The sequence below is a fragment of the Aspergillus pseudodeflectus genome (genome assembly GCF_044049435.1).
Source record: "Aspergillus pseudodeflectus strain CBS 756.74 chromosome Unknown BJX68scaffold_31, whole genome shotgun sequence".
NCBI lineage: Eukaryota > Fungi > Ascomycota > Eurotiomycetes > Eurotiales > Aspergillaceae > Aspergillus > Aspergillus pseudodeflectus.
Genome location: NW_027263807.1, coordinates 274,324 through 298,216, shown reverse-complemented (window position 1 = coordinate 298,216; position 23,893 = coordinate 274,324). Strand labels below are relative to the sequence as shown.

The window sequence follows — 23,893 nt, the reverse complement described above, 5'->3', positions numbered from 1 at the left end:
AAGCTAGGGCTAGATGGGTCACCCGGGCCTATTGATCTGGTTGACGAGGATGCTCCACTCTGGATAAGATGGAGATTCGCTGTAAACGGCGCGCATTCTGATTTCTGAAAAGAAAATACAGTATAGGGCAGTATCATGTTATCATGACTTGGAGGAAAAGAGTTCGCTGTTGTTTCCAAGTTGTCTACGGACGCCCCAGTAAATGTTCTATTCGCGGGAAATACCTTCTGCAGAAGCCGAATCCTTTTGTCAGAGATATTTGAACTGCAGTCTGTGGGACTCGGGTCTTATTGCTCTGATACTGGGACGACGGAGTTGGCATGACGAGTGCAAAGGTCTTGTTTCGATCCGGAAGCGCAAGACCCTAGATTTCTTATAGGGTTGATGGTTAGTTTAAACCTAACAAGTCTATAAGCAACCCATGTATACTCATCTCCAAGAGGTATTGTAGCTGGTAGTGCAAATGCCAGTCTCTTTTCGAAAACGGAGTCGAGGCGTACCCTTTTTGACGTGTAATGGAAGAACCATAAGAGGCGAAGATCCCCATTTTTTTTATATATTCTTTTTTTTGTTCGTGTGGGCCAAAAGATGGAAAGAAAGAGATGATTCTGTGCCATCATATAATTCATTGTTTGGCCATGAGAACAGAACCCGGTTGCTGCAGGCCTAAAGGTTCTCGATGTTAGTGCCGGGCCAAATCAGGACGTGGCAGCGGTTGCCGGGATGGGCGGGATCGTGAGACAAATATTGAGTTCATGGAATAGATCGTTTGATCAGGTATGCGTGCTTTACTTGGTGCGCTTCAGAGAGTGGTTGGCAGGTGGGAACTAAAAATCGTGGATGGCAGATGTGCGGAGGGAGCGGATGATTGGCGGGGCAGCGACTGTCTATGCCTTCTCCGAATCTTCCAGGCTCGAACTTGCTCGCTATGAACAGACTATTCTCTGTCAATGTTTGATTTCGCTAGAGCCTTGGGCTGCTAGCCAAACAAAGCGCGTCTACGGCGTGCATTTCCAAGTCAATTGACCCTCGGAGAGCAGTTACATCGAGCGTTGATTATCGGAGACCCAGGTAATGTCGAGCTCGTCTGTCGCGGGTGGCAAAAGGGCTTGGTTGCCAAGGGCGTGTTTCTTAGCTTTGCTGGCTTAGGTCTCCCCACAAATAATGCAACTTTGGCTAACTTGCGCAAATGGATCTCCCACAGACCTTGATATAAACCGTCCGAGGGTCCTAGAGCCCCACAGTCCAACGGAGACAGCGGAGGCTCTCTGATACCGTCATGACGCGAACCAGAAACGCTCCACGACCTCTTCAGTCTTAAGGGCAAGATGGTCGCCATCACCGGTGCCTCCGGCCCTCGTGGCATGAATATCCCGAACTCTGGAACCGAATACACTGTCCTTCAGGGAGGCAGCGGAGGCTCTTTAATCGAGTCATGCCACGCGGCTCACGACCGGGCAACACAACAAGGCTTTGCAATATCGCCACATCACGGCCATTCAGCACCGCAGCGGAGGCTCTCCAATAACCTCAGCCGATACTCCAGTGGAGGCAGCGGAGGCTCTCTTTATGATCTATCCAGAGTGAGCCGTTTTGGACCACTTTTAATTATTGGTCTTTTGCAAACTCAATAGGGAATGACGAAAGAAAGGGATGAAAGTATTCATCTAAAGAATCTTGAGCTCACCAGTTGGATGGTATGTACCCACTTCCAGTACCTGGTCACATCTCGGCCTCGTTCCAGATCCTAACTTTGGTTTCTTCTAGAGATCACACATTATAAAATCTATTCAATCAATCGTACGTCGGCATGCCGTCGGGAATGGGATCCCGGTTCTATAAATGATGGTTCTTTTGCTATATGTAAGTGATTGCAGGTTTTGATAAACCTAGGAGTATATCATCGCGCTAATAATCTGTGATAGACAGGGTATGCTTTGGAGGCACTTGACATTTTACAGACACAATATCGACATCTACGCACGACTCTATACATTGTCATGACTACGACGTCTTGATAGCAACTTCAACGTCGTCAATACTCCTCCCCCTTTTTCTCATCTCCTGCTCTTCTTATTCCTCTTCATCTTGTACCAGGGCTCTTCATGACTTGTCGGAGCATTGGATTGCAATGGTCGAGCTGTGGTTTGGATAGTCCGCTGCAGACCGCAAGCGTGAAAATGTCTTGATGAACAGCAAGGGTTCTTATAAACGAGTTTTGTACATAATCTTCACAACGCCGGTCGTTGGTATAGGCGCTGATAATCCCAATGCCTGCTTCATCGTCAATTTACGTTCTACGTCGACAATCAGATGCCTTATTCAGGGCTCCGCTCGTACAGCCAGGTTCGAACGATTTTGTCCCAGTTCCAGTAGTGGCATACTACAATCCACAAGAAACCTGAATCCTGATCTTCAAAAATTGCACTTATTCATTGTAACTGCTGCAGATGACATATAAAGAATTGCCAAGGATGAGCACCATTGTTCTTTTATTAAGCTTAAACCTTTTTGCTTACAGCAACACTACTGCATACAGTACTGGAGATACAAACTATATAAGATAAGATGCCAAGTGTACACAAATAATCACTCTTATAAAAGACATCGAGTGAAGGCGTCCAGAAAAAGTCAGTTTGCGTAAGTAGAAGCCTTTAATTCGCCATTGCCATTGACTAGCGATTGACAAGAATTTGGCGAGCACGAGGGTGACTCGGCGCCTGTCAAGGTTATATATATATATGTGGGTATATGACTAAAACCGACAAACGACCTATATCAGCATAAACGGCAGTAAAACAAGCAGCCAGAGATGGTCATCTCGCACAGCAAGGATCTCATAGTGATCTCGACATCAAAGGCCATTTACCCACAAAGGAACCGTATCTATATCCCACCCAATCATTGAAACGCAGTACACGAGAACCCAAGCGAGCCGAAGTGGATGGCCGGGGCCAGAACAAGTTGACGTTCAAGGTGTTGCGAGGAAAAGAGAGCCAAGAAGCAGTAAACGAGATACGCATGGAAAGAACAATATAACCGTAGGCCCGGAGCGGCGTTATATCTGCATTTTTTTAGACCGGGAAGGGGTCAAGGTTATTGGGGTCGGTACATAGAACTGATAGGGGTATCGGCTATCACCCGTCGAGGAAATCAAGCTCATCCACCATGCCAAAACAGAATATAAAAGAACGAAACATAAACACATCATACATGCAATCCTGACAAGCTTAGAATCACTGAGAGGATGATATCGGACTTTGTATCATCATAACAAATTTACAAACAGGGAATCGTAAAAAGAGACATAAAAACAGGGCCCGTTAGAACATTGCGCGCACGTTGCTCGCGACGGACGGAGTTGAAAGAGAATAGGTTAGGCGATAATAATCTTTTATAGTAAACAGAGACAAGAGATCAACCGTCCTCATCAGAGGGACCAGACTCGGGATCACTCTCGTCCGCGGTATGATTTGCCTTTGGCGCACCGGTCTTTGCTTTCTTAGCGGAGCTGAGGGTATCGTCATTCCCATCGCTCGCTTTGCGTTTCTGACCGGGAGAGATGTCACCCACCGATTTTGATAGGTCTGCATTCTCCTGTCCGGCGCCACCGGCACCCTTTTTCTCCATGGCTGCCACTTCGTCTGCCGTTAAGAATCGACCACCAGGGCCACGCGGACGGCGCATCGCATGATTGTGACGCGATTCATGGAGATATGGTTTGCGGCCCTTTGAGGTGAGCCGTAACTGTTCTTCTAGTTTCTGTCGGGCGACACGACGTTTCAGGATTCGGTGAAATTGTTTGGCGTTTACGTATAATGGGGACTCCTCAGCACCACCAGGGACAAGAGTCTCCGCGGGCTGGCTCTGTTGAACAGGGTGTGGAGGAGGCGGCATGGAAGGGGGCACCGAGGGCCGACCGACGTGACCACCCAAGACAGGCTGCGCGTTCTGCACGTGCGGACTGCCGACATGGCTCATGCGGCGTTGCTGCATCTGCGCGCTTTGCGAGCTCATTGCTGGTATTGGGGGCATTTGACCAGACATTTGCGGGGGCGACCGGGGATTCCTGCTGTCAGCTTTGACCGGTACACCTGCCATGCGTGGCGAGCCACGAGGACCAGGCTGCATCTGGCCAGCCATCGAATCTGAGTGTATCGGATAGAATTGTCCGGACGCGGCCGCAGTTGCCATGGCAGCAGCCTGAGTGGGGGATATGCCGTATTGACTGGGGGGAAGTTGAGGCGGGACGCCGTAGCCTTGCGGGAAGTTCATCTGCTGGTGTACAGGGCCCGGTGTGCTTTGAGCCTGTTGATAATGTGATTGCGAAGGGACAACGGGGGAAGCTTGATGCGACGGATGTCCTGGTTGCATGTGTGCTTGCGGATTTGTCGGAGACGTCATCGAACCCACAGCCGGCCCTGGATTTTGCGGCGCTGGCTGATATGGGCCGCCCATGTGGGAAGAAGGGTGTGGATGTTGGCCATGAGGCTGTTGATACTGCGGAGGGTATTCCATTGTGAAGGAGTAGTCGCGGCGGCGTAACCGTCACGCTTCCTAATTAGTGTTGTTTTGATTAGTGATCGGGTAAGAATGTCAGGAACCAGCCAACCAGGACCAAAAGGAGCGGTGAAGATGAATGATTGGCAGACAGGTGTTCCAGTAAGATAGACAGGCAGAGAGGCAGGGAGGCGTGATAGGATATAAGACGGCGTGTACTTGAGGATGAAAAAGTCACGTTGAGGGGCAGCTACAGAGCAGGCGCCGCTTGAATTCCGACAGGTCGATTTGTAGATGGGCTGTGCAAGGACTGCAGACTTTCGTTAGTTAGTGGACTTGGAGCGCAGGAGCGTGCGGTCACTGGATCAATTGGTGGTGGGGTTGTATGGAGAACGGAGGGCGCTTACCTTTGGTTCTGTTTTGCCAGTGCGCTGAGCCTTTCAACTTGCAGCGTCAATGAGATCAGTTTGAGAGGATGCTTGTTTCACAAGAATGACTTCAACAAGATCCGCCGGAGGGCCCGTCTTTTTTTTACATCCACCTCAAAAGTGTAACGTGGTTGGGCTCGGATGCAGCTAACCAGGGTTGCCCTCGACTAGGCTCGTACTCGATGCGTTGTCAGACAAAGCGTGATCGCTTGAGAGAAACACACTACTGCTTATCGTTGCCACGGAATAAACAGGCAAGAGCGGGGATACACGGTTTATCTGAGACGGCAAGTGGCAGGCTACCTTGTTCAGAGTCCGAATCAACTAGGCTGCCAGGCGATACCCGAGGCGGTGCAAACAGCGTTGTCTCTGAGGCGTAGTGTTGATCCTTGACGGCGAGTCCGCGAGGACTGATGTCAGAGGGACGCGCTCAGCAGAGGCTTTGCACAAGAGCAACTGTGAAGGATCATCAGCTCTGTCTTTTTACTATAGTAATTATTTTTGGCACTTGATTTGTGCGCTGTCATGATGAAAAGAGAGTTAAAGGTGGCGGGGGGAGGGAAAAGACCAAGATTGTCGCAGCTTAGTCCGTCCAGGGCTGAGGGATGTATGCGTTGGCAAGCGGGATTCATGATGCAGCCGATGACATACCTCGTCACAAAATGCGACGCACCACCCGACAAGGGTAATTCGTCGAATTGGCTGGACTGCGCGGGGAAGTCCAGAATTAAATAGCAACTGTAATAGACACAGCAGCAATCCGAAACAATTGCACGCGCACTGCAAAGGATATGTCAGAAGCAGGTCGAGTTGAGTATGGGAGAAGTTGACGCGTGGTGATTGGGTCAAGAGGCAGCAGCGGGACGCGACAGAAAAAAAAGTAAACAGAGAATAGCAATACCGCACGAAAAAGTCAAAAAAAAAGCATACAACGGTCGGGAAAAGGATGCTGCAATCTATACAAGAAAGGCTTGCCTGCAGTGTCTCGAAAAGGAGATGCAGTTTTGACTTTGGGGATTGCAATGCTGCCCAAGTGGGAAGAGACGAGGGGAAAGATGATGGAATCACAGTCGCAGTTTTTCCGGGCCGCGGTGGGTGGTGCACCGACCCTCAGCCCTGCTGGAGAAACGCTGGGAAAGGTACCTTGACAGAGCGATTATTCTTGCCTGTCGCCTTTGAAAGCGCGGTAAGCTGGCCAGTTCCCTTGGTCGCAGAAGCCAGTGCTCCTGAGCGCGCGAACTGTGCCAACCAAAGCACTGCCCTTTGCGCGACTGTGGGCTGCCGCTGATGTCAGTCGAGCCGGGTTGGACGACGAACAAAGGCGCGGGCCAGCGAGTAACGAGACAGGCGATAGCCGGGGAAGATGTGGAGGAAGGAAGGTTCAAGGATGAAGCCAAAGTAATGTGATTTGTGGAAGGACGACAACCGATGGTTTGGAAGCCAACGAGAGAATGCACCGGAGGGTACCTGGGGAATGCAGACACAGGAGAAATGGGGAAAGTGACGGGATTTGCTGGGTTGGGCTTCGAGGGGAGACACGATGCAACGGGATTGGGCACGGAACAATTAAGGTGTGCGATATTGGAGTACAACAAAATTACACACGAGGGACGAGACAGTGTGTGCTCCAGTAAGGGGGTATATTTCACGTACCTGGGGATGGTGATTCGACCACAAAACCGTGGGAAAATATCCAAGGTTAATCCAAGTGATCAATCACGACGAGGGACAGCAGATGGGGTGGGAAGGCAGGCCACGACGCGGTTGGACGAAGGAGTATCTGAGCTCTTAAGGGTTGGCCAGCGAGGAGCGAGTAGGAAAAAAAAGGAAAGGACCGCCAAAGCCAATGGGCTGAGTGCGGACAGCAGGACAAAGTCGATGACTGGAGGAAAGCAAGGACTGGAGGCTGGATGACCAACGAGAAGGAGCAGAGAGAGAAAGCCGCAGCGACGAGAAGGGGCGGGCGATGGGGCATTTGTACCGGACGAGGCGGCAGTGAATCACCTTTTGGCTTGGAAATGAACAGCGCCCAGTAACTGTCCCGTAATGTCCCCAGGGTCTGCCCCACTTGGCGCCGATGTGATGAGACCGCTCTTCGCTTGCTTGCAAGTTTGAAAGAGCCCAGAGCCTGGAGGAACTCAGCCTCAAAAAAACATTGATCATGGACTCTGGAGAAATCTGTCTGCTCATCTCCGTCGATGGCGCTGTGTGCTTCAGGGTGTTGTTGCTGTTTCTGGTGGTTTTAGCGCTGTCACATGAGGAAGGCGTTTTAATTACGGTAACGTTTTGTAAAGTTTATGCTATGCAGTCTGCTAGGTAGTTATACAAAACTCCACACAAATGGCGTTCAGTCAGCACGAGTCTCAAGAAATGCCGTTGGGAAATCGAAGCTGTCAGATTTAAACGGAGCAAAAAAAAAAAAGGCTTGCTTATTATTCCCCCCTCCCCTGTTTCCTCCTTCTCCTGGCATTCATCTGCATAAAATCCGACAGTTCCGAAAGTAAAGTGTGACGCTTTCCAAGCGCCGTGGTAATTTGGAAAAGTAACCACTACTAGATACCAACCAACCTCTATTGGTGTGCTCCCGGCGGCTCGCCTGCCTGTGCGAATCACGACGCGTTTTGGACAACAGATTTTGTGACTGGCTCTTTTTTTTAATCGTGCTCTTCCTTGTCGCTGTGTGTAACTCGAGACGTGATACTTGAATACTTTCTAACCGTGCTGAGTATGACTTTCCCCTATCATGCAAGGTGAGCCACTGAGCACAACTGCCCCAAGCTGACAAGAGGACCAAGGTTGGGTTCAGTCCATACCACGGAACTCCGTCTGTATTGACCTTACGAGGGCGGCGCCGTCACAGTTTCTGGCGGTAAAATGACCCAGCGCCGCGCGCCTCGGTTATATTCCCATTTAGGGAAGACGCTCCAGGTTGCAGCCTTGGAGAACTCGGGCAGCCATATCGCAAAGTAATGAGCCGAAGAGATGTCGTTTAGTTTCACTCGCCTTCCGCTGATCAATACCAAGCTTCATCATGGTAGCGAGTTGGGTAGTGGAAGCCGACGACGACAAGAGACTCAATAGCAGGCCATAAAAAGGGCAAGTCTGCGTCACCACACCCAGGCCCAAGGACGGCATTCAGGCGTGTGCTCTTCAAGCTCGTTGAGATTCGAAATCGAGATGAATGATCCTTGTGGTGTGCAATCTTCGGCGACTACCCATAATTTAAAGCCCGGCCACGCAGACATCCTTTGAATCTCGATTCTGGATCTCCAGTGAAGCCCGTCGTCTGAAGAAACACCCTGGCTGAGTTCTCGCGTAGCATTCCTTTATCGAGGTTAAGAATAAGTAGGGCTCGGGAGATATCTGATTCTCTCAAGACGCCCTCTCTAGTGTAGTTTGAAGTAGTGGGTAACCAGTAATATTTCCGTGAGCTTTGGTGCTGGATTGCTCAACACGTTGAGATTCAAGAGCAAGATGATTGCGCCGATCTGTTCGACGCCACGTGCGGGAACTTGACCGCTGCACTCATGATGATGATACGACATCCTTGAACGCCATGCTCAATCCTATATCTGGAAAGCAAGAACATCCCAGTGCCGAAAGCTGACTTGAAGATTGAGATGATCCATGTTTTGGAAAAGCGTATCTTTGTGTATTGTAAAGCTCGGACGGGCGTCTGACGTCAAGCTGAATCACCGTCTCCACACCGCTTCTCGTCGCATCGTGCTGGACTCAAGCTCTGAGTTCTTGTTTCTTTTTTAGAAAAGTGAGTACATACGGCGGAAAAAGTACTTCTTTTCGTTTTGCTGTTATGATTATTTTTTTCTTCTTGTCTCAGGGTAAGACGAGATGGGTACCGTGGATCCTCGAACATCATCTTCGGCTTTCGCCCGTGCATCTTTCTCTGTGCGAGTCGATGACATCGATTTTATCGTCCGAGTGGGTGGAGTCAGATTGGGGCGGTTGGGTCAAAGAAAAGACATGGCGAGGATCTTCGGCTCGAAGCCTATCTGATGAGCTACCATGAAACTCGGATTCTTACTGGCGAGCCCCGGTTTCCATCTCCGAGCGACTTCTTGTCTGACCACCTGCCAAGGCTTTCTGCACATTCGCTGTTCTCCATAAAGGTACGGCATGCGCGGAATACATGCCGTTTATCTGCAGTCGTTGCTGGAAAGTTGAACTGTGTCGTCTTGTTCACATTGTTATGCTGAACGATCTGTTTACAGGAAGCCTGAAAAGAGTCCGATGAGAACTGGGATAGACATGATCTCATTGCACCACGGGGCCTCTGCTACGCTTATGGCAAGTGACAGCTTTCCGACCAAGGCCTGAGGCTGGCGTCGTACAAGCGCAGACCTGAAACTCCTCTACTTCGAGCAAGCTGCTACACTGGCTGAGCTGACAACGATCGATACGGAGTAGACATCATCAGACCTGAAACTCCACTACTTCGAGCGAGCTGCACTGGCGAGACGGTTTCGTGCGAGCGGATAGCTGGAGACTATCAGTTGACCTTTGGAGTGCAGTTCCATCGAGGTATGCCTGGACAACGACCAAACGCTACATCGTTGTGTTCTTTCGCTCGCGTGGATGCTGTATCTTTAGCCGGCGAAGCCTCATGGTGTGGCGGTTAGACCTTCTCTCGGCTTCTATGCATCTTCAACAGCCGAGCAGGATAAAGACCAATCGCTTGAGTATCAGAATGGCGAGGTGAAACACAGGAGGGAGGGATGTCAGCCAGATTTGGTCAATGGGGAAGCACAATATGCATCGAAAAGCGCGGGCCACGCAGCAGCTGTCATGCTTGGTATCGACATCTGCATCGTCATTCGACGACAGCTACACCCGTGATGATTGACGTGGCTTAGGCCTAGGCCGTGCCCGAGCTGATACCCTCTCGAGAGCGAACCTCGTTTGGCGATGCTCGAAGAGCAGCGAGCCCTTGATAAAAGAGGCCCAGGCGACAACAAGTCCTATTCGAGGATGCGCAGGATCTCCTCATTTGGCCCGTATATCCAATCGGACCTGCCATGTACGTAGCTTGTCGGACCGCGACGGGGCAGCGCGGGGTGTGTCTTTAGTTTAGGGGCCATCGGTCTTTGGTCAGCTCAAGGCAGCCTGTGCATCTCATGAAGCTCATCATCTCACATTCGCCACTCTCACGCTCTAACGGCCATGCCGAACACTCCCCATGCCACCTACAACAGTCTATAGGACCGGAGGACGCTCCTGCGTATTGATGAACGGCGCCTTTCAGAGTAAATGCGATGTTGATCCGGTTCCTCAGGAGTTCTCTCTATACTCGACTCGTCTATACTCCGGAACCTGGAGGCCTGGGCGGATGGCCCCTAAACTAAAGACAGACCCCATCCGGTTTCGTTACGGACGTACGCACTACGAGACACGAAATTTTGGCCCAGTTTCCGTAGGTAGGTGATAGATCTCCTGACAGTAAACTGAGATGAGGTTGAGAGGAGAAAGAAGAATGACGCCTTGAGACGATGACAAGCACGTGTGCTATTACTGCAGTAGCACTGGATGCATTCTCTCCTTTTGATAGCGGTGCTCTATCTCGTTCAAGGAAGTGGATGCGATGAACCTCGATCTTCACCGTCCGGGCGTCTCTAGTGAAGGACTGTGGAAAAGGCACTGGCACTGCAGGATTCGGTGTGCCGACCCTTCTATCGCGAGTAGATACATAGAGTTTGATGGAGACAAGTTGCGAATATGACATGCATGTGTCTACCAAATGTAATAACGACTACCTAAACTGGATAATTACTTCCCAATGATCATCAAGAGATGGATATGTTATTTGTGCCCTGCCAACAAACTGTCGAGGGTTGAACCCTCACTTAGCCGATTGGGCATCAACCTGGAATCCTGTTTCCAACCGACCAACGCCAGCACTCACGGCGTGCCCATACAACCCAGACCAGACCAGACTCGGACCAGGACCAGGACCAACTGCCGTGGACCAGACTGGACTGGACTGGCCTGCTGCCTCTGAGTTGTCCAGCGCCATTCTCAATCTATAATGAGGCGAATTATTCCTGCGCCGCGCTCTCAGTCTTGGGGCCGCGCTTGCGACTTGTTCGTCTCTTACAGGTTGAGGTGTGGTTAGTACGACGCCGCTTGAATGGGCTTAGGTTTTGCTCAGCCTTTACTGTGCTATGCTGTGCTGTGGCTCTGGGTTATGCAGCAGCATATTGCACACTGGTGACTGCTCTGGTTTTTGGAGAGAGTTTTGAGGGGGTATTGCGTGCAGAAGAGGAAGGTTTGCGAGGATGTGATGGTGGGTGAGATTATCGTGGTCCATCCCTTGTCCCCAGCTTCTAGTATGTAGGACGAGGGAGGGGCACCTGAAAACGGAACGGAGGTGGATGATGCCATGGATGGGTGGATAGGAGTCCTGCCTGCTTGCCTTCTGCCTGGCGTCTTGCCTTGCCTTGCCTTCTGCCGCCATGCCTCACTCCGCCCTGTTTTGTCTCGTTTGTTGACGCGGAGAGCTCGCTTAAGATGTTGTTTGTGCTGTATGGATGGGGTCTCTTTTGTGCTGTAGCTGACAAACATTTCTCTCTCTCGTCAACTGAGTTGGCGTCGACGCCTCGCATGAAGTGCGTTGGAGACCTCCAGCCGTCCTCAACCTAGCACTGCCCTTTTCCCCTCCCACCGAGAATGCCGCCAAAACGAGGATGCCGCCGCAAAAACTGAAGATGGTTGTCCCCGGGGAAGAGGAGGCGAGTTCTCGTTCTCGGGGTACGCCGGTCTGCCCCCCTTAATGGAAACTCCGGCTTGGTGGTGTGCTGCAGCACAAGGATCGATCGATGGCCCCCTCCGTCTGTTCATCGTCACCCGTACTCGCCGGATCTGTCTGATTGTGTTGTTGGGGATATTTCTCTTTCGAGACATTGTCTATCTTCATTATCAGTCAAGGGGGGCGCTATCTCTGCGCTCTTCTCTTCTCTTGCTTCGAATTCTGCTGTCTTAGACCAGGAGCTACCTTTTGACATACTTTCTTACGTGGCCATGATATAGCTGGCTCGCAACACACCGGAGCTGGCAGCCGTTCACTCTCTCTTCACTCCCAGTCTGATTAAGCCAAACGACCTGGGACAAACCGATGCCCGATGACAGAGGGCCTTGACACCGACCGATCTGAGTATACGATATGAAATGCCTTCTCTCAGTCCTGACGACAACGTGTGGCATCGCAACGATAGACCGTTACTGCGCCGACCGGCGGGTGCACCGGCCGACTATATCTTTCTGATTTGTCCATGCACTGCATGAGAGATTGAGCTACCAGTTGCAGGCTCTAGCTCGCGCAAGTTGCTGGAATACTCAAAGGTGAGTCATTGCAGCAAGGCCTTCAATACCTCTACGGTGACAGAATTGTGGCGGTTTGGATCTCGAACGGAGACCGAGCAACTGACGTACGTCGAGCTGCAATTTGTCACCAGATTCCTGGGACGGTTGAATGGACAAGTACGGCGCGGACGCGGACGCAGCTTGCCATATCTTGCTTTTGAATCGCTCTCGAGGGCGAGCCTGACGGCGCGATGCCGAGTGGAATCAATCTTCAGAGCTGTTTCGCTCGAGGGACCTTTATGAACCGACACTAGGGTCTAGAAGGTCTCAGCGATATTGAATACGGTCTTGTGTGCCATAGACACGTTGCAGGCTATACTTGGTATACAGGGAGGATCCGAACCGACCCTAGAAGATGCCCTGCTTGGTCGTCAGCTTTTGCACCTTCAAGCTGACGAGCTGCATCTCGAGCTTGATTCAAGGGTGAAATAGGGAGGTGTGGTGGCTACTGCCACCTTTGCCCATTGATCAACACCTATCCCTTAAAAGTTGCGTATAGCCAAGTAAGGCAGCATAGTGTATGTATTCTCTCTGAATGATAGCGTGATGCTTCAATCCAGTAAAGTATACAAGGCCTGTCAATGATATTCAAGTCCTTGCTCACTTGCTGTTTCTTCTGGGTGGCGGTTGTTGATAATGGTTGAGGTTCGAGAAAGACAAATTAGATTCTGTAGTCTCGGCCGTTGAGGCTGAATGCAAATACTAGTAGCTGCTATAGGAAACGAAAAGCCCAGGAGCCAGGAAGCTGGGCTGGTAGATTGAGGCTCCCTCAGCAGAGGCAAGTGAAGGTGGATTATGTAATCGCCCGAAGGGATCCCGCGATATCTCATGTGGCTTTTCTGGTGCCTCTGGGGAAGGAGGGTCCGCTGGGTGGTTCGCGAGCGGTCAATTCTCCTCTTTAGCCCTTTCGCTCAAAGCCTTTGGCCAGCTCACGAAAATCGCCCCTGTGCGCGCCAACAACCCATGCCGAGTTTTCCAGAAAACGAATTCTTATCGCCAAAGTAAATCCCCTGGACGCGCCACAATTCCCCACGGTCAACAAACGAAGCGGTGCGCACACACAGAGTACATGACGTCTTTGTTGACACTCGAAACCAATCGCCGATTCTCGCAGGACCGTTTACCAAAACTCGACATAGTATAACATATTTACAACTGGTGAAGGGAGATTCGGAATATTCAGCTTGTGATACACCAAAAGGCGGCGCTCGTTGCGGCGTTCGCGACTTGTGTTCCCCCCCTGACTCTCGAGTCTCAACGCTCCGGACGAAGAGTGGACCACGGACCCCAGGTGCATGGGGTATAGGGCAAAATGGCGCCAGGAGGAGGTGGAAATATCAAGGTGGTGGTGAGAGTACGGCCGTTCAATAGTCGAGGTGAGTTACCATCCCCGCTGCGGCGGCCTTGAGAGACTTGCCTGGCTGATAAACTACGTGTACTCTAGAACTCGACCGGGGTGCAAAATGTATCGTGCAAATGAAAGACAGCCAGACTATCCTCACCCCACCGCCAGGATCCGAAGAGAAAACAAAAGGGCGCGGCGGAGGCAAGGGTTCGGTGGAAGGACCGAAGTCTTTCGCCTTTGATCGCTCGTACTGGTCTTTTGACAAGAACGCTCCCAACTATGCGAGCCAGGACAACCTTTTCATCGACCTGGGTGTGCCGCTTCTGGACAATGCTTTCCAAGGTTACAACAACTGTATCTTCGCCTACGGCCAGACTGGTTCCGGAAAGTCGTATTCGATGATGGGATATGGCAAGGAGTACGGTGTGATCCCGCGAATCTGTCAGGATATGTTTGAACGCATCAAGTCGATACAGCAGGACAAGAACCTTAGTTGCACGGTGGAAGTGTCATATCTTGAAATCTACAATGAGCGGGTTCGCGATCTGCTCAACCCCTCCAACAAAGGAAACCTCAAAGTCCGTGAGCACCCGTCGACAGGTCCGTATGTTGAGGATCTTGCCAAGCTCGTCGTCCGCTCGTTTGACGAGATTGAAAACCTGATGGATGAGGGTAATAAGGCTCGAACGGTCGCCGCGACGAACATGAACGAAACGTCTAGTCGATCACATGCCGTCTTTACGTTGATGCTCACTCAGAAACGACACGATGCCGAGACGTCGATGGATACGGAAAAGGTATCGCGTATCAGTTTAGTCGATCTTGCAGGCTCGGAACGAGCGAATTCGACTGGTGCCACTGGCGCCAGGCTAAAGGAAGGAGCTGAAATCAACAGATCGCTTTCGACTCTTGGACGTGTGATTGCGGCTCTCGCAGATTTGGCCTCTGGCAAGAAGAAGAATGCGTCCATGGTACCATATCGTGACTCAGTTTTGACATGGCTGCTGAAAGATTCTCTCGGAGGTAACTCCATGACGGCAATGATTGCTGCCATCTCGCCGGCCGATATCAACTTTGACGAGACACTGAGTACGCTACGCTATGCCGACTCCGCAAAGCGAATCAAGAACCACGCCGTTGTTAACGAGGACCCCAACGCGCGAATGATCAGAGAGCTCAAGGAAGAGTTGGCACAGCTTCGATCAAAGCTCGGTGGCGGTGGGCTAACAGCAGGGGAACAAGGCGGTCTAATAGCAGAGGAACAATATCCTCCGGATACCCCCTTGGAAAAGCAGATGGTCTCTATCCAGCAGGCGGATGGTACCGTCACCAAAGTGAGCAAAGCTGAGATCGTGGAGCAGCTGAATCAGAGCGAAAAGCTCTACAAAGATCTGAACCAAACATGGGAGGAGAAATTAGTGAGGACAGAAGAAATCCACAAAGAACGTGAAGCCGCTCTAGAAGAACTCGGAATCAGCATCGAAAAAGGTTTCGTCGGTCTCAGCACGCCGAAAAAGATGCCGCATTTGGTCAACCTGAGCGATGACCCGCTACTCGCCGAGTGTCTAGTGTACAACATCAAACCCGGAATCACGCAAGTCGGCAATATGGACCAGGGAAGCCATGTGGAAATCAGGTTGAACGGCTCCAAGATTCTGGCCGACCACTGTAAATTCGAGCACGTTGATAACGTGGTTACAGTACTACCTAGCGAAGGTGCTGCGGTCATGGTCAATGGGTTGCGTATTGATAAGCCCAAACGGCTGAAAAGTGGATTTCGCATTATCCTGGGCGACTTTCATATCTTCCGATTCAACCACCCTCAAGAGGCACGGGCTGAGCGTGTAGAGCAGAGTCTACTCCGCCATTCTGTCACAGCAAGCAGCCAGCTCGGCTCGCCCGCTCCGAATAAGACACATGAGCGAAACTTGAGCAAGGCTGGCTCGGATTTGGACTGGGATTCGAGTAGAGCTGATTCACCAATGCCGTCACAGCGTGGAAGAGAGTCGGACTGGTTCCTTGCCCGCCGTGAAGCTGTGAGCGCAGTCCTAGGCCCCGATCACATCAATCATATGCCGGACGATGAACTTGATGCCCTGTTTGAGGATGTGCAGAAAGTCAGAGCAACCCGCCGCGGATTGACGGAGAATGAAGAAGATTCAGACTCTCTCAGCTCTTACCCAGTTCGCGACAAATACATGTCCAATGGTACTATCGACAACTTTTCGCTAGATACCGCCATTACGATGCCCGGAACTCCTCACAGCGACAGCCAAAACGGTTATTCCACGCTTCAGTCGGTACGTAAGGATATGCAACGACAGCTAGACCGACAAAAGGAGGACTACCAGGATCAGTTGAGGGACGCAGAAGCTTCTCCGACACAAGGAGGAGGATTACCAGGATCAGTTGAGGGCCGCATGGAGGAGGCTCTCCGCGCGGCACGAGACGAATACGAAGAGCAACTCCGAAAACAAAAAGAGACTTTCGAGTCGCATATGAAAGAACTAGGCCAGCCGATCCCGAGGATATATGAGAATGGCTTTCCAAAATTGGATCCGAAGGAGCTGGAGATTGCCCGATCAGTTTTCCGACACTGGTCCCAGCAAAACTACGTCCGCATGGCCGAAAAGGTCCTCCAGCACGCTTCGCTGCTAAAGGAGGCTCAAGTTATGAGCCATATTATGGATAAGAATGTTGTCTTTCAGTTTGCAGTTGTCGACCATGGACATAACATGGCCTCGTCCTACGATCTTGTACTCAATGGCATCTCTGGTGATGAAGATATTATTCTCGATGATGCTAAGAAGCCATGCGTTGCTGTCCGTGTCATTGACTTCAAGCAATGTGTCATCCACCTCTGGTCGATTGAAAAGCTCCAGCGCCGCGTGCAGGTTATGCGTCAACTGCACCAATACATTGACCGACCGGATTACATCCAACACTTTAAACTCGAGAATCCTTTCTCTGAGCCGTGCTCGCCTCAATACTCACTAGTAGGCGATGCGGACATTCCTCTCACAGCGGTATTCGAGACCCGGGTTCAAGACTTTTCCGTAGAGGTTCTCTCACCATATACGCAGAATGTGGTTGGGATCATCCGTTTATCCCTTGAGCCATCGTCCGCACAGGCGCCATCGTCAACCCTCAAATTCAACGTTGTCATGCGTGACATGGTTGGGTTCGCCGAGTGGGAAGGCACCGATGTGCACGCTCAGCTCTTCGTTCCAGGCATCTCTGAAGAGGGCGGCGCTACAACCACGCAGATGATCAACGGCTTTGATGAGACGCCGGTTCGTTTCGAAAGTGTCCACAGCATGAGCCTACCCCTCTCAAGCCCTCGAAGTGCAGCCCTGAAAATATGCGTCTATGCTCGTGTAACTCAGATGCATCTCGATAAGCTTCTGAGCTGGGACGACATGCAGGACTCGGCGGACGGTGGACCTCGGGATCAGAAAACGGCACGGATAGCAGAAACAGAATATTTTTCAGAGGAGCGACATGACGTTTTCGCTCGTGTTCAGGTGCTGGAAATGGCGGAGACGGGGGAGTACCTGCCTGTGGAAGTCGTACAGAGCAATGCTCTCGACGCGGGCACATACCAGCTCCACCAGGGACTTCAGCGCCGGATTTCCGTAAATCTTACCTACAGTTCGACGGAAACTCTACCCTGGGATGACCTCGCCAATGTCCGAGTGGGCAGCGTACGGCTGCTGGACCCCTGGGGCAAGATACCAGACCAAGACCTCCAGACTCCAGACGTTTCGGTCAAGTTCGTACAGGAACCCATGGTCAAAGACAATGCCGATGGAACCTCCAATGTCACACTTGTAGGCCAATGGGACTCGAGTCTCCATGGGTCCCTCCTTCTCGACCGAGTGACTGCAGACAAGTACCGCGTGCAGGTTACGGTTCGATGGGACCTTCATTCTGCCCGTTTACAAGACCCAGTTTCATTCGAAATAGACCTAACGCTGCAGGTTCAAGGGCGGACGTACGTACGTCCCCAATCGATGTTCAAAAACTTTTTCAGTACGACACGCATTGTGCATTCGACGGTGCGCATGTACTCTGTTGCAGTGCGCCCTGTTTCCGCCAAACGTGCAGCCGACCTCTGGCGCATGAACACCCAAAATGACTATGTCAAGGGCGAGGAGCTTCTCACCAAGTGGTCTCCGAGAAAAGTGTCGCTCGTGCGTGATTATGTCGCCTCTCGCAGGCGCCGCAGGCGCATAGCCGAATTGCACGCGGCAAAAGGAGCACTCGGTGCTCATAGCCTTACTATTGCTTCGCCGCCGCGAAGTGGGAGATCGACCCCCTATCGCGGCCAAGAGTCTGATCGCAAGACGAAGCTGCTTCAGAAATACGTCAAGCTGTGGACTGCGAGGATTGATCCCATCGATGCGATCCTTATCCGCGGGAACACTGAGCCTCCGGCGAGTGGCGCGGCGTTTGCTTCTCGTGGCAAGTCGCCGTCAGAGGACGAGACCAACGGTGGACCCGATCAGCAGCTGTCCCTTAAACCGCGCTTTTACGCTACCGTTCAGACCCTTCCAAAGAATCCCTCGTCGTCCAAATCTGGATACCTGCTAGCGCCTGACGACACCTATACTCACTGGGTACGGCGGTTCGTGGAGCTTCGCCTGCCGTATTTGCACGTTTATTCCGTGCCGGATGGCGATGAGATCAACGCCATCAACCTGCGCAACGCCCGAGTGGACCACGCGCCTGATTTTGCCCGACTCTTGGAAGGGCCAGGCGGTGATAATACGTCGACAAGAGGCAAACCTAACGTTTTCGCCGTGTATGGACCTCAAAACACATTCCTCTTCGCAGCACGAACAGAAGCCCAGAAAGTCGAATGGATCTTGAAGATCGACGACAGCTATTTCAGCAACAACGCCCCTCGATCGACGAATGGCTCTGGTCGATAACCCGCTGCACTCCCGACCTAGTATTTACAACTAATCGACGACAAAGATCTACCCTTACGACATGATCTACCGGATCTCTGCGAGATGTCTGACCCCTTCCCTGCTTTGTATAGAAAAACAACCCCCCCCCCCAACTACCCACTAATCTGCCTGGCATGGCCACTCCTTCGTTACTGCGATGTCTCCCTTCCTACACCCAGTTTGCTGTTGGCTTTGAGATACCCCTGCCCTACTTATATAGCACTTGAAAAATCCCTGTACATACCCCGAACCTGAAACATAGATTGGTGAAAGGTGTTGCGAGGCCGGGGCACTGTCCGCGGGCGGCAGTGTTCTATTGGATTTAGATCAGTCTGCGCTTAATGAATGGCTGAGAAAATGTGCCTGGTTTTCACTTTTCATGTCCTCTGAGTTGTCTTATTCAAGAGTGATTATGCATATACACTTGAGTTGTTAACCTAATAATAATTTTTGGCGTCTCCAATACTGTATGCCCCAAGTATCCAAAGGTGAAGTAGGAGAATATACATCCAGTGAAGTCGACATCTACTCTCCAATGGGTGGCGTCAATTTTTTATTTTTTTTATATAAGCGGATTCTCTATTAACTGAGTCCTACTTTTGAACTCTAAAGCTTACAACCTTGTAAACCAACAACTACTACCTGCATATCATCATCCACGTATATTCATTTCCCCAGTCCAAGTTCTCTGGAGTCTGGAGTGAGTCGCCAGCAGTTGAGGCTGTCAGTTATGTAATCGGCTGGGGGTGATTTCAAGCTAATCCTAAACCAGACTAGCGGCATCCTCCAGCTCCAGCCTCTTTGGAACTTTCTCCTCGCCGTCTCCTCTTTGATCTCTCACCTCGTCCTTAGATCCTCTGGAACATCGCAGGTAGACGCTGTCTCGCCTGGATCTGGCTCCCATCATCGGTTCGAAATCTTCCAGAGACTGCCTCACTGCCACTGCACGCACTCTATTCACAAGGCTTCTTGTAGGTCGCCTGCCTTTGGTCTTCTATCGCGTTGCCCGAGTACCAACCACTTTACCCGCCCTTGTCTCTCTTGTTCCCTACCTCATTCTCTCAACCGAATTCCCCTGTGCCCTTTCATCAAGCTTCATTACCCTATCAATCTCAAATCTCTCTCACTCGCTCCTGTTTTCCCCTCGTCCTTCTGCCGCCGAATTGCCCCGGAGACCCTCCAGCACTCAGTGCTCGCTGCACTCTCTTACTTTCTCGGCTCTCCGGATTCTTGTTACTCTCTGTTTTCAGACCTCTCTTCACTTTATCGGCTCCTCTGAGCGCCGCATCCTTTAATTTATCCTTGTTGTTGTTCCCGTCATGGGCGACCTCGAATACTTTTCCACCGCTCTGCGGTCGTCACTCTTCTTTTCCCTCACACTTCGTTCCATTCTTTCCTCGCCAGCGGTTGGATGACCATGGTTCACCGAACGACTCCTTGAAGAACAGTATCTAATGTGATGGATTCGATTTCTAGCTTACACCTGCGCTCTGCAAAAATTACCAAACTCGTGGTGCTTCGGACCACCTAACCGTCAACTCTGCATGAGACCTGACTGAAGAATTTGCTCCTATCATTGACTGCGATCGATATTCCGTTTACGAGGTCTTTCCGTGACACAATGGATTCGTATGATTCTTACGGATCACCCGGAAGGAGCCGCGAGGGAGGGGATTCCTACATGTCTAGAGCTTCGATGGATTCATACAGACGCAGGTCGCCTGGTGAGCTAGTTTTGCACGGTTGCTTTATCCCCTACTAATATATTATTTCCTCTAGTATCTCAAGATCGCCGACGTGGGCGTGGGCGCTCTCGCTCTCCAGTAATGATCGATCGATATGAACCTTCGGACCGCAGACCTTCAAGAGATGATTATTACGCTGCGTCGCGCGAACACACTGCTCGAGAACGTGAAGACCGTCGTCGCCCTCCTTCGCCAATCGCCGCGAACATCGATCGCTATGTACCTGGACAAGACGGAGGAAAGCGACCCCTTCCTACAAACCCCCTGCCGAATCCCTTGAACCTTGACTTCCAAGTTGGCTTCAATTGGTTTGCTGAATGGTGGCGGGGCGAGCAAGCAGTCAAAGAGGAGAAGGAACGTGCAAAACATGGTGGGCGTCGCCCATCCGATCGTGTCAAGGGAGAACGCGAGGCGCGCGAAGACCGTGATCGGGAAAGAGCTCAGATACAGGCAGCCTACGATACTTACAAGGTGGATCTTCAGATAAAAATGGCGAGGACATTTGTGCAGCAACACAAGAATGAGGAATGGTTCAAAGAGCGCTACGTTTCTGAAGTGCGAGATCCACTTCGCCGGAAGGTCATGGACTTTCGCGTGAGCGCTTACCAGCAATGGGAGCGCGATCTCGAACAAGGGCTTTTTGACGACTTTACTCTGGAGGGTATATATAAGAGTGAGAGCGACGGTGCAGGAGGCGTGATTGAAAAGGAGGAAGGCGAGACGACTGCTGTGGGTGAGACGTTGGGTGTTTTGGATCTGCTTCCGGCCAGGGGCGGCGACCTTCGCGACGAAGCTTTGTCTCAACCTGCTTTACTCATCAAGACATTAGCACCAAACGTAAGCCGCCACAGCATTGAGGAGTTTTGCAAGGAGCATCTTGGCGAGCACATGTTTCAATGGCTCAGCCTGAGCGACCCAAACCCGTCGAAAAAGTACCATCGAATGGGGTGGATAATGCTACACCCTGCATCTGAAGTCACCGTCGTTGAAAGAGGCGATGGAAGAGAAGAAGAGGGCGAGGAGATGGACCACGATAATCTCACCAATGGACCAGGAGCACTTGCTGAAAAAGCTCTCGAGGCCGTCAACGACAAGACGATTCATGGTCCAGAGCAAGGGGATTTTGTCTGTCATGTGGGCGTTCACGCCCCGCCGTCTCAGCTCCGAAAGAAGGCACTCTGGGACCTCTTCTCTTCTCCTGAACGCATTGAGCGTGACTTGGAGCTGGCTAGGAGGCTCGTCTCCAAGCTTGACTCTGAACTGGGTCACAATGCTGACGGCTTTACCAAGGTCGAAGACCGGGTAGAAGTGCTGCGCGGCAAGGGCTGGCTGCAGACACCGGTTACTGGACCTGTGAATGTGAGGAGGAGGAAGCCAGATTTCGACACTGACGATATCGACGAAGGTGAAGCGGAAGAGGGCGAGGAACTAGAAGAAGGTTGGGCAGAAGATGAAGCCGACGATGAAGAGCTCCTGGCGCAAAAGAAGAAGCTCGATTTGATGGTGGAATACCTTCGCCGGGTGTATAATTTCTGCTTCTTCTGCGTTTTCGAGTGCGACTCGGTTCATGAACTTACTCGAAAATGCCCCGGGGGTCATCTACGCCGTCCCCGAACTGGGCTGACCACTCAGGCAAAGGCTGTGGCCAGAGCCAGTGCCCTCGGACAGCCGTTCCCCGTTAAAAAAAAGGATCCTAGCGAAGAAGGCGAGGAGCAAGCCTCTCCTCCGACAGAGAAGCGGTCCCAGAGATTTGCTTCCAAGTCAGAACAGCAGCTGCAGCGTGCGTTCAACTGGGTCAAGACATTTGAAGATAAACTCCTTCAACTCCTCGAGCCGGAGAATGTGGACATCATCAAGCTTGGTGGGAAGCCGGTTGACGAGGCCCTCGAGGAAGAATTGGCGAAATATCTGAAGCAGGAGGATGAGTCCAAGTTCCGCTGCAAGGTACCGGAATGCACAAAGTTGTTCAAGGCGGAACACTTTTGGCGTAAGCACGTTGAGAAGCGCCACACGGAGTGGTACGAGCGTGTCAAGAATGATGTAAGTGGCAGAAACACTTCATGATATATTATGCTAACCATCTACAGCTCTCCTTGGTGAATGCATATGTGCTTGATCCCGCCCGCATCGCTCCGTCGCGGTCCGACGCCAATAGCAACGGCCACTTTCCTCTCAGCTCTGGACAAAACCAGACCGGCACCCCTCGCGGATTCAGCCTGGCAGCAATGCCTGCTGCCTACTTCGGCAACAACCCCAATATCCCTCCTGGCTTCCAGGGACCCCCAGGGGGGTTACCTGGCTTCACGGCTGCTTGGGCTGGCAATGGCATGACAGGCGACCCTGCTGGCTTGCACCAGCCGGGCGTTATGCGCCGCGGCGGCGGCCGCTTCAACAATCGATCGGGCCCCTATGACCGACGTGGAAATCGGCATGGAGGCCAGGGCGCTGGCCGCCTTAGTCCGGCTCGTGGCATGTTCAACATGCACGGGTCTGGTGGCCGCCTCCCAGCGACGACGGGCGCTCCTTATATCCCTTCCGGTCATCCTGCTGCCGCTGCTTTCTCTGGAGCCGGGGGCTTCCCCGACGCCATGGGCTCTGGCGCGGGCCCGGCAATGGGACCACGCGAAGCTGTCCAGGGCCGCAGCCTCAAGAGCTACGAGGATCTAGACGCAGTTGGCGGCGCTGGAAGCGGCGAGCTAAACTACTGATCCTTGCTGTTTTGCAAACTGCCTTGTAGCTTTCTCTAATCGGCGTCTCTCGGCAAGCTTTTGGGATCAGCATCATTCTTTTCAAGCATTCGGGGTCAGCATCATTCTTTTCCCTATTTACTGTAACTTTCTCATCATTTCAACTTTACACTCTGCAACTTTTCCTTTCAGAGTCTTCCCATACTCTGTATTGTTTTTCTTCTTCCTTTGGCTCTCCCCTACCGCGCCATGATGCAAAGCGAAGCAATTCCTTGTCTTGCTGTAACCATATCTTGCCTCTCTTTTTTCTTCTCTTCTCGCCTTTTCTTCGATCTTTGTTCCAAAATCTGGCCGTCTCATCTGGGCACTACACATACTACACCACCTGAATTGAATGTAACATAGATATTCCAATCTCTGCTAGGAACCAAGTGACGCCTTTGTGAACCGGGTTTTACAAGTCTATACACTAAATACTACCATCTGCGTCGCTGTACAGGGGTATGGATATATCCTGGCACTTTTTTCTTGATTTATTGGAACAACCCTGTTGAGCCTTGTATTTGACCAATATCTCCCTTGGCGGGGTGTTATATGCGAGCGAGACATCAGTGGGAGAATCGCACCTTCCTCTTGAGACCACGTCTAACAATGGTAGGAGCGGCTGTCGTAATTTCACTGGCTGACTCGTCGCGGGTCGATCGTTCTTTCCTTGCCATTCTCCGAACAATTACCCATACAGTATGTGGCAAGTACGTACTTCCGTGACTGAGGTGGGTCGCCCGCAGCAGTTTTGGGTTTTTAGGTTTGCTTTTCCAGCAACGAAAGGAGCGAGGAACCATCGCAGTTTCCCTTTTCT

At 51.5% G+C, this 23,893-nt stretch overlaps 5 protein-coding genes across 5 annotated transcripts; 3 read left to right on the top strand and 2 right to left on the bottom strand.

Annotated features, from left to right (window-relative positions):
* Positions 1–3,220: 3,220 nt before the first annotated feature.
* hapB (transcription activator HAP2) lies at positions 3,221–4,956 on the bottom strand. The gene is made up of 2 exons (XM_071036146.1): positions 4,908–4,956; positions 3,221–4,817 (listed from the first exon to the last, which is right to left on the bottom strand). Exon 2 carries the CDS (start codon positions 4,516–4,518, stop codon positions 3,418–3,420), a length of 1,101 nt encoding a protein of 366 aa, XP_070897397.1. The 5' UTR covers positions 4,519–4,817; positions 4,908–4,956; the 3' UTR covers positions 3,221–3,417.
* A 1,002-nt stretch (positions 4,957–5,958) lies between these two features.
* On the top strand, positions 5,959–6,885 carry BJX68DRAFT_122508 (uncharacterized protein). The gene has a single exon (XM_071036145.1). It carries the CDS (start codon positions 6,357–6,359, stop codon positions 6,840–6,842), a length of 486 nt encoding a protein of 161 aa, XP_070897396.1. The 5' UTR covers positions 5,959–6,356; the 3' UTR covers positions 6,843–6,885.
* A 467-nt stretch (positions 6,886–7,352) lies between these two features.
* Positions 7,353–8,647, bottom strand: BJX68DRAFT_240563 (uncharacterized protein). Its single transcript, XM_071040698.1, has one exon. It carries the CDS (start codon positions 8,061–8,063, stop codon positions 7,839–7,841), a length of 225 nt encoding a protein of 74 aa, XP_070897395.1. The 5' UTR covers positions 8,064–8,647; the 3' UTR covers positions 7,353–7,838.
* A 4,814-nt stretch (positions 8,648–13,461) lies between these two features.
* BJX68DRAFT_122447 (kinesin-3 motor protein uncA) lies at positions 13,462–19,055 on the top strand. Its single transcript, XM_071036144.1, has 2 exons — positions 13,462–13,678; positions 13,747–19,055. Exons 1-2 carry the CDS (start codon positions 13,615–13,617, stop codon positions 18,579–18,581), a joined length of 4,899 nt encoding a protein of 1,632 aa, XP_070897394.1. The 5' UTR covers positions 13,462–13,614; the 3' UTR covers positions 18,582–19,055.
* Positions 19,056–20,052: 997 nt separating this feature from the next.
* BJX68DRAFT_122439 (putative arsenite resistance protein Ars2) lies at positions 20,053–23,114 on the top strand. Its single transcript, XM_071036143.1, has 3 exons — positions 20,053–20,326; positions 20,382–22,387; positions 22,435–23,114. Exons 1-3 carry the CDS (start codon positions 20,224–20,226, stop codon positions 23,053–23,055), a joined length of 2,730 nt encoding a protein of 909 aa, XP_070897393.1. The 5' UTR covers positions 20,053–20,223; the 3' UTR covers positions 23,056–23,114.
* Positions 23,115–23,893: the final 779 nt, after the last annotated feature.